Raw genomic sequence first — 10,384 nt, 5'->3', positions numbered from 1 at the left:
CATTTTCAGGGGGTATATGTTAGTCCGTTTGAGCTGCTATAACAAAACACTATACAGACTGGGTAGCTTATACACAACAGAAATTTATTTCTGCAGTTCTGGAGGCTGGGAAGTCCAAGATCAAGGCACTGGTAGATTTGGTGTCTTGTGAGAGCCTACCTCCTCAAAGATGGCTATCTTTTTACTGTAACATCACATGACAGAAGGGGAGAGAAATCCCTCTAGAATCTCTTTTATAAGGAAACTAACACCTATTCATAAGGGCTAGTCACCTCCCAAAGGCCCTGCCTCCTAATACCGTCACATTGGGGATTAGGTTTCAACATATAAATTTAGGGGAACACAGACATTCACTCTATGGCAGGATATTGGAGAAAAGAGATTCCAACTTGCTAGGATATGTTTTACAAATTGATCATCACACCCAGAGATTTTGCTCCACAGTAATAGTGTTGTCATATAATGAGGTAAGTTGCCTGGCTCCTATTTAAGGATTCTTTCAAAATATTTAAACTTTTCACTATCTTTCTCACTAAATCCTGTGAGAATTATTCAATTTAATCTTTGCGAGGTATTATTTCATAAAATTTCTGAAAACACAAAACTCTCTAGATCCCCTCATGTGTTGGTGAGCTAACTGAAGTCACATTAAGAGGTGTGCTTTATCACTGGCCAACACTAAATGTTATACTTCACATATACTTGGGGAGAGAAGGAGTGGAGAGCAAGGGAGAGAAAAAGGAAAGAAAGAACCAAAGAATGGAAAGAGAGAGGGAAGGAGAAAGGAAAGAAGAAACAAAAGAACCGGGCGAGAGGAAGAATAAGTAAATATTAGACAGCATAGCAATACTTTCTTCTTGACTTACATGAAATAGTAAATCTTATACAATTGACGATAGAGAACTCCTCAGGGAGTAACTGAAGGGACAGTGTGCAAAACAAATCTTTAAGCCAATAGAATTCTGAATACTGGTCAGATCTGGGTATTAAGAAAAACTCTCAGATAACAGATTTGCCCATAGCAGACCAAATCTCTCTTCACCAAGTAGTCCCAAATGTCTTCCATGGCTCATGGGGTTGGGGAATGCAAGCTAAAAATTGTCCAAATATTCCACATTTGCCACAGATGCTGTAGTTCTGGAAGCCGATCACTTCACAGTTAATGCTGAAAGAACTGATACTACAAAACAAAGACATCTGTACCCTGGGAGGTGTGTGTGTGTGTGTGTGTGTGTGTGTGTGTGTGTGTGTGTATACGTGTGCACAACTATGCACTCACATAAGTGTATGGAAGCAAAAGGACAGTTCTTGTTTTTATCAACTTTTGTCTATAATATTGACTTTGAATAGCTTCCTTCTGATTACAAAAACAAAACCATCATTAAGAAACTTTGAAAAATACAGAAAATCATTACAAAAAAGAAATAAAAATTACTCATAATGCCATATGTAAGAAATAAGAAATATTAATATTTCAGCATGTATTTCCCAAGATTTTTTTCCACTGGGATTACACTACGCTTAATATTTTTTAATGTTTTTATTAATTTATTTTTGAAACAGAGAGAAACAGAGCATGAGCAGGGGAGGGACAGAGAGAGAGGGAGACACAGAATCTGAAACAGGCTCCAGGCTCTGAGCTGACAGCACAGAGCCCGACGCGGGGCTCGAACTCATGGAGTGTGAGATCATGACCTGAGCTGAAGTTGGACACTCAACCGACTGAGCCACCCAGGCGCCCCACACTATGCTTAATATTTTATAAACTACTCATTCACATAATATTAATCACCCTGAATATTATTATTGTCTGTCATGAAGTATATATTCTTTCGTCATGGGTCATTAATGCCTACAAGTATTCCCATCATACAGATTTAAGGTGCTTTAATAATATTCTTTGGCTGTAAATGCAGTTGTTCATATATTTTTTTTTATGTTTGCAATAAAACATTAATGCTCTAATTCACATCCATCATTATTTACTTAGGGACAATTTTAAGAGACAAAATTAGAGATGAAAGATATTTTCATTTAAAGTATTTTGATACAAATTACCAAATTATTCTACACATGTATTCTACATATGTCGTGTTACTTTTACCCCCCTCTATAATGCATAAGTCCCATTTACCTGAACTATTGACAACACTGGCTATCATTTTTCTTTCATTTTTCAAATTTTAAAATACAAAATACATAGATTTTTATTTTCTTTATCAATTGTGAGGTTAAATAACTCCCATTCTTTTTTTTTTATTTTGTATTCTTTTGTTGGTTCGTGTCCTAATCAGTTCTATTATTTATGTATTTATTGCTCATTCTTTCATTATTTTTGTAAAGGCTCTTTATTTAATAAAAATTTTCACTTTCAAGGGATTTTTGAAGAAAAAAAAATTCTGGAAAATACCTCATCAAGGTTTTTTTTTAAGTTTATTTATTTTGAGACAGAGAGAGAGAATAAGCAGAGGAGGGGGAGGGGGAGAGAGAGAGAGAGAGAGCGAGAGAGAGAGAGAGAGAGAGAAAATCCCAAGCAGGCTCCATGCTCTGTGCTAAACCCAACATGCAGCTTGATTTCACGACCCTGAGATCATGATCTGAGCAGAAATCTAGAGTCAGACACTCAATTGACTGAGCCATCCAGGTGCCCCAAGTTGTTTTTCATTGTAGTAAGGACACTTAACATGACAAATTTAACAAACTTTTGAAGTGTAAATATAGTGCTTTAATTACAGGCACGATAATGTACAGCAGATCTCTAGAATTTATCATTCTGCCTAACTGAAACTTACATTTTTTAACTTTTATTCATAATATGTTTACATACAAAAATTTTTAGTTTTATGTAGGCAAATATGTCAATTACCATTGCTTTATTTATTATGGTTTATAATTTGACATAGAGTTCTTATTTTTATTATGAATAATGCTTCCATGGGGCACCTGGGTGGCTCAGTGGGTTAGGTGTCTGACTTCAGCTCAGGTCATGATCTCACAGTCTGTGGGTTTGAGCCCCGTGTCGGGGTCTGTGCTGCAGCTCAGAGCCTGGAGCTTGCTTTGGATTTTGTGTCTTCCTCTCTCTCTGCCCCTCCCCCAACTTGCACTCCGTCTCTCAAAATAAAATAAAGACATAGAAAAATTTTTTAAGTAATGCTTCCAGCATCAGTATTTAAATAAATGAATTTTTCTACTGGTTTGAAAATTTAACATATTTCATATTCTGATTACATTAAAGTCTGTTCTTGACATTTTTATTCAGATTTAGTAATCTAACTGATTTGGTGCCAATCACATGCCATTTTGGTTATCACAGCTTTGTTTTAAATTCAAGTCTTCAGTAGTGTCTGCATATCTTACTCTTGTTTTTAAAAAAGAAACGAATACCATTACCCCCTTTTTTGTTCTTCCATCACACTTTTGTATGACTTTAAGTTCCAAAAACTGTTTTGAAGTCACATAATGGAATTGAAGTAAACATTTAAATTAATAGGATAAAATTAGCATCTTCACAATATTCACAGTTCCCATCCTGGAACATGGTATACATTTATTTAATCAACACCCTTTATTATGTCTCAAGTAAAGTGTATTGGCTGTTCACATAGGTTCTACACTCTTCTGGTTCATTTTTATTAGTCTATGAACACCCAGAATTTTTTTTCTTTTTTTTAATTAAGTAGGCTCCATGCCCAACACATGGGGCTAAAACTCATGAGCCTGAGATCAAGAGTTGCATGCTCCACCGACTGAGCCAGCTATGCATCCCCTGAACATCCAGAAAATATTTTTGAGAGACTTTCATGGACAAGGCAATGAGCTAATTTATTCCTGGGTAAAGTTTTGCTACTAATGTGTATGAAAACTGTTCTCTATAATATTTTGTGATCATTGCTGATAAATAACAGAGTTCCTTATTTTTATATGCATTTTAAACATATTTAATTTGTTAATCTTAATACTTTTGAGTTATCTCAAGTTATCTGGATAACAAATCAAGTTATCTATAAATAATGTTAATTTTGCACCATTCTTTCAAATATTGTAACTTCAAATTTGTATTTCTTTTTTTTTTTTTCAAGTTTATGTATTTTGAGAGAGAGGGAGTACAAGTGGGAGAGGGCTAGAAGGAGAGGGAGAGAGACAGAGAGAGAAAAAGAGAGAGAGAGAGAGAGAGAGAGAGAGAGAGAGAGAGAATCCCAAGCAGGCTCTGCAGTGACAGCGCAGAGCTGGATGCAGGGCTTGAACCCACAAACAGAGATAATGATCTGAGCCAAAACCAAGAGTTGGACACTTAACCGACTGAGCCACCTAGGCACCCCAAATTTGTATTTCTTTATAGCATTTGGTAATGGATTTCAGAATAGGATAATATATTAGTAAGCCTAGAATTAACCTTTAATTCAAATTTTCATTACATTATGTATGTGTTTTCTCTATTTTACTTGATTTTTAATTATGAGAGCTTTATTTCACTAGACTTTCTAAGGAAGCAACTTTTGATATTAACCTATCATTTTTGTGATGGTTTTTCAAACTGTTAAATTCTCCCTTTTGCCTTATTATTTATGCCTATGTTTTCCTTAATAGTTATTCTGTGCACTTAAAAAATATTTCAGATAGGACACTTAATGATTTCATTTTCTTTCTTCCTACTTTTAATAGTGAAGGTTTTTAAGGGATGAATTTTCTAATTATATGTATGGATACATTACCTAAATTTGGGGTGTTCAAAATGACATAGTTTTTTAATTTCTAATAACAGATTTCATCTCTGACCATGAGCTACCAACCTTCTTTGTACAAACAAATTTTTTTCAAAGTCCTTTCTGTGTTAGAAATTACACTGGTGGCTCCCAATGAATCATGCTCCCAGGATTGAAGCTTGGGATGGTTCCCTCCCATATTGATTCTGGGCTTGCACATGAACTTTGGTCATGCATCAACATGCATGATGTGAACAGAAGGTTGACAAGCAATTGTACACTGGGACTCATCTTCTTGGAACTCGGTCTCCATTCTGTTCTCCTGAAGGGAGAGGACACATGGAAATATATTCTCTGAAGGATAAGATACCACATGGAGGGCAAAGGTAGCCTGGCCACGCTCCCAGCTGACACTATGTGGAGTAATGAACCAGCCAGTCAACCAAAATAATCATAAAAAAATAATAAATGCTGTTATTTTAAGCCAGTAAGTGTTGAGAGTGTTTGCTATGGAACAATAGAAAACAGAAATTTTTTTCTGTTTAAACTTGATCTGACTCAATGATATTTTTCTACTTAGCCAAGTTTCAGAGAAGACTGTTGAGAAGGAAGATACTTTTGTCTCCATGTATCAAATATGCCACCCCACCAAGAAGGCAGTAATGTCTACAGTTAAATGTGCATTGGAAAGGCTTTTTTTCCTCTTTGTTTTCTGGCGCAAATGAATCTTTGCATCATTTCAGTATCATTTTGTTACTGAGCCAATAGAAACATAGGACATGATTTATTAAATATCAATATTCTCTGCATCCTCATATGTAATTTCTAAATCATATCTACTTTTGAAAATACAAGATATCATGCATAACATTTAACCAATGGGTGATTAATTTGTTGTGAGTTACAGACCTTTGTAAATAAACGAGAAATTTGTGCACCCTCTCCTCAGAAAAACACAACCTCACAAAGAAATTATTACATACAATTTCAGCAGTTTCATGGACTCATTAAGGAAAATATGTAGTGATTTTCAAATACAGTTTAACCAACTAATCTGTCCTCAGATAAAAGCTTACCAGGAAGCAACAAAAACAGAGCTTCAACTCTGTTGAAGCGACAGTGGTACCTGATAACCCACCTGTTGCCTTCATTCTTCCATTTACCTACCCCACACCACACCCCTCCACAGAGCATAGTTTATAAATCAATGCCTTAAAATGACACGATAAAATTAAATACCTAGAAGAAAGATAAATAAATATGAAGGGGCTGGAGCCAGAGAATTTCTGACACAAACTAAGAGCAAGTATACAATAAGGAGAGACTGGATTCATTGTTGCAGTAAAGGTAAAAGAAAATACTGTGTGAATCACTGTGGCCAGAGGCTCAACAGGAGACAGCAAATTACCTGCCGCTTTAAAAGAAGTTGGATGGCTACTCCAATTAATTTTATGTGTCAACTTGGCTAAACTATGGAAAGCCCAGATATTTGGTTATACTTTTTTTCTGGATGTTTCTGTGAGGGTGGTTTTGGAGGAGATTCACATTTAAATTGTTAGACTAAGTAAAGCAGTTGAACTCATCCAATCAGTTGAAGGTTTAAACAGAACAAAAGGCTGGCCCTCCCAGAGTATGAGAGATTTCTGCCTGACAACCTTCAAACTGGGACCTTAGCTCTTCATGGTGTTTTATTGGGTTTTGTGTGTGTGTGTGGGGGGGGGGGGAGGGGGGTGTTTGTGGGTTGTTATTTGGTTTTTATTTTTTGGTGAAAAAATTTATATTTAGATTTACCCAGCTGGTCACAGTTTAGATGGTCCCAATTTTGTTGGCAACATCCAAAGCATCACAGTCACGAGCCAGTCAAACATATGCCTTCTTTCCTCCATGGGGCTTGATCAGAGTGTTGACCTTGGCCATGTCAATGTCATAGAGCTTCTTCACAGCCTGTTTGATCTGGTGCTTGTTGGCCTTGACATCCACAATGAACACAAGAGTGTTGTTGTCTTCTATTTTCTTCACGGCTGACTCAGTAGTCAGGGGGAATTTGATGATGCCATAGTGGTCAAGCTTATTTCTCCTGGGGGCACGTCCAGAATATTTGGGATGCCTTCTTAGATAAAGTGTCTCTGAAGGAAGGTAGGTGACAGGAAGATCTTTTTTTGTGTGACTGTGGATGCCTTCCAGGACTGCTTTCTTGGCCTTCAAAGCCTTTGCTTTGGCTTCAGCTTTGGGAGGGGCAGGGGCTTCCTTCTTTGCTTTCCGCACCATCTTCATGAAAGCCACTCTTCCTGGTTTTATGGAGGCTTCCAGCCTTTGGACTGGAATGGGCTTTACAGATTTTGGATTTGCTAGCTTCTATAATCTCATGAGCCAATTTCTTATCAGAAATCTCCTTGTATATACTACATACTATACATAGGCAGATATAAAATAAAGAGCCCTGGAGAACCCTAATACAACCATATATCCCAGTGTCCAGGACAGACTAGGTTTATGCCTGTGCTCCAACTATAAATATTAATAGCTCCCCTTTTCACTCACATACGCATCTAGGTTTTGTGGGTTTTTTAATTTCATTTTTGGTTTTTGTTTTGTTTTCACAAAGCAGGGAGAGATCGTGTTTGTCTGAAATGTGTTACAAAAAGGGACCAGTGTAGGCCCCCCCCGGTGGGTCATCTGTTTGTTGAGGGCTGTCTTGAGCACAGCAAGAGGCAAACCCACTGGGGACTGGTGCTTCCCAGGTGTGGAAGCACCTGGGATGTCAGCGTGGACATACGATAGGGTTCACTGGCTGAGAAGAGGTGGTTGCTCACCCAGGCCAGGCTATTCCTTCCAGAGCCAGTGGAGGCCGGTGGGGGCCGGTGCCAGCATGGCCTGATTTCATGCCCCCTTCCAGCTTTGCCCTGCCCCTCGGGCCTGTGGAGGATAAATTATCTGGGCATCCGTGGGAAGTCCTGGCTCTCACAAGGTTTGTTCTGTGGGCACAGCAGTATCAAAATGTCCTTGTTTCTCTTAAGGTCAGTAGGTTACACCTTAAGTAACCTGGCAGCACTAGTAACCCCCGAGTAAGCCACAAGGGTGACAGGACGTGGTACTTAAATAACCAGAAAAAGAAAACATATTAGGTCAAGGCAGGAGTTCTTGTTAAATTAACAAAATTCTCAAAATCATTTCTTTCTCAAAGTCAGACTAACCACAATGGTTTAATGAAAATGCTTCACCTCAGATAGACGGAAAAGCAAACTTTGTCTCACATTCACCTTTTCCTCCACACAAGTGGATCTAAAGTTCTAAAGCCTTAAAATATATTACCATTTAAGTTCCATCCTATAGGATTATATCTTCACACTTTGGTTCTTTTTCCAATTAATGGTCCATTTGTGAAATGCATATGTAGTTATTTCGGCTCTGTATGGCTCATTAGAGAGCCTTCTCAGTGATGGGTTTCATTCCCCTTGGTCTGATATGAATGAATTCATTAAGGACATACTATAAAATAACTAATAAAGTAAATTTTGAACATTTAAAAAGAAGTAATATAGCACAACTTACCTTCCTTAAAAAATAATTTAATCTGTTGTGGCTGTTTTAAAGATTTGAATTCAGGAGAAAATTCTTTACAAGTGGTTTTTATTATAACTTGGAACCTGACTCCTCATTCAAATGTGCATATTAATGTCTAATGCATATCAGAGTAACTCCTGTGGGAAGAATAAATGTGTTAGACTGTGCAAGTATAAAGAAGTAAGAATAAACATGAAAACTGGCAGAGGGTCAGATGGGAGGAACCTCCATTCTATTTATCCTTCCCTGAGTAATTTCCCAGTTTGCAAGAAACTATTGTCCCATTTAAATAGTAGAGCTGATCATGATTTAGTCTGACTTGTGGATAAAATCCTGTGTAAATGTGTTGCTCATTTGAATTGAATCAATTGAATCAATTGAAAAAATCAATCCTATTTTACTTTTACTTTTCTGTTGTTTCAAGGAGGGGCCAGATTGCACTGATTAAAGAGGGATTTCTTTAGCAAAACTCTCCTACTTTAGACACACTGACAGTTTAATATTGAGAAAAAAAACCCAGATTTTTCATTGGCAAGCAAAAATTAGTTTTTTTCCTCCTCTATTAACAAGAAGTTAACAGTAATTAACAGAAAAACATTAAATAAAAAAAGTAACTGCCATAAGTGCTACCTATACATATGAATTGGATAAGACACATGAAAAGCAAGCTTAGGTTGTTAGCTGACAAGTCGTGAGACTGCGCATTTGACCACCAGCGCTATCACTTACAGGTAAATAATTCAACTGTGTACCAAGACCTAGAGATGCCTTTCACTGCTTTAGACCATAAAACACGATTACCAAGGTGTCGATTGTAAGGCAAACTCCCTCAAATTCACATACGTGCTGTTAGATCAAGCTTCACATCAATCTAACATCTAAAATTCAAGTTCAAACCATATAGACAATAGTAAACAAAACCAGGCATATCATCTTAAAGTACAATGCTAACAAACTTTTGAAGAAATTACCATTTCCAACTTATATTTTACTGTCTTATTGCTACTGAGCTCAGATAGATATTTTTTAAATGAGTATTTCAGTATTGATGATAGGTTCTCTTGTTTTCATATTGCCAAATCACATGTAATTGAAAGAGAGACATGAGATATAGATGAAAAAGTCTATTATTCTTAGCTGAATACTATGATGGTTATGGAAGAATGTAATAACAAAATATAACAACATATTAGTAATTCCATGATTTTTATGAAATGTGCATCAAAACAGACTTCAAAAGGTCTAAAGTAGACCATAAATAAACAACATGAGATAGTTTTCAATTTGTTCAGGTGGGATTAGGTTTTTAATTGATAGGATGGTGAGTTATAAAGTTATAAAGAGTCATTTAAGGAGGGAGTTAAGTTGGTCATTTAAAAACATTGTCAGATTTTTTAATCTCTAAATTCGTGTGTGTTTTCTCTGTCTTACATTTCTCATCTCCTCTTTCAGCTATTTACAGCAAGGCATCCAGTCTAAAATAGTCTTGTGTGGCATGAATAAACTATACTCCTAGCAATGCATTACATAACTCTTGCACGGAAGCATATTTTAAAAATATTTAAAATACTTACATTCTAAGTATTTATTATTATATTATTTACTTATAAATAAGTATTTATTATTATAAAATACTTATGTTCTAAGTATATAATCGGCCAGCAAGAAGGCCGATTCATGGATGTAAGAATCAGGGACAGTTGATAAAGTGGGGTCACTCCTAATATTAGCCAACTGGGGCAAGATAGAATGCAATAGGGAAGGTCTTTGTTTACAAGTAAAAATGCATACTAACTTGATACTTTGTTTATAGAAACAGGAACACAATGGCAAAATGAAAAGAAAAATGATTAATGGCTTGGCTTTGGAGCTCACTGCAAAGGATTCCTCAAGTTGAGTAATCTCTCAAAGGAAAATCTATAAAATCAGCTAAAAAAATAGCTGAACTTACTCCAAGTATTAGTATTAAACAAGGTGGTACAAGTATAACATGGCTCTATTTACCACACCCGAGAAAGTCGCCAGGTGATTTAGTTCAAGTGTCTTACATAGAGGGATGTGGCTAGGGAGCAGAGCTTTCAACCCCCAAATTTTACTCACAAATGTTCTTGGGATTT

General features: G+C 36.5%; 1 protein-coding gene across 1 annotated transcript; it reads right to left on the bottom strand.

The window, feature by feature from the left end:
* Window positions 1-6,537: 6,537 nt before the first annotated feature.
* On the bottom strand, window positions 6,538-6,971 carry LOC122211018 (60S ribosomal protein L23a-like). Its single transcript, XM_042924077.1, has one exon. It carries the CDS (start codon window positions 6,969-6,971, stop codon window positions 6,564-6,566), a length of 408 nt encoding a protein of 135 aa, XP_042780011.1. The 3' UTR covers window positions 6,538-6,563.
* Between the last annotated feature and the right edge of the window lie 3,413 nt (window positions 6,972-10,384).

This window comes from Panthera leo, chromosome F2 (assembly GCF_018350215.1).
Source record: "Panthera leo isolate Ple1 chromosome F2, P.leo_Ple1_pat1.1, whole genome shotgun sequence".
NCBI lineage: Eukaryota > Metazoa > Chordata > Mammalia > Carnivora > Felidae > Panthera > Panthera leo.
The sequence above is the reverse complement of the archived record's forward strand: the minus strand, read 5'-3'. Positions and strand labels throughout refer to the sequence as shown.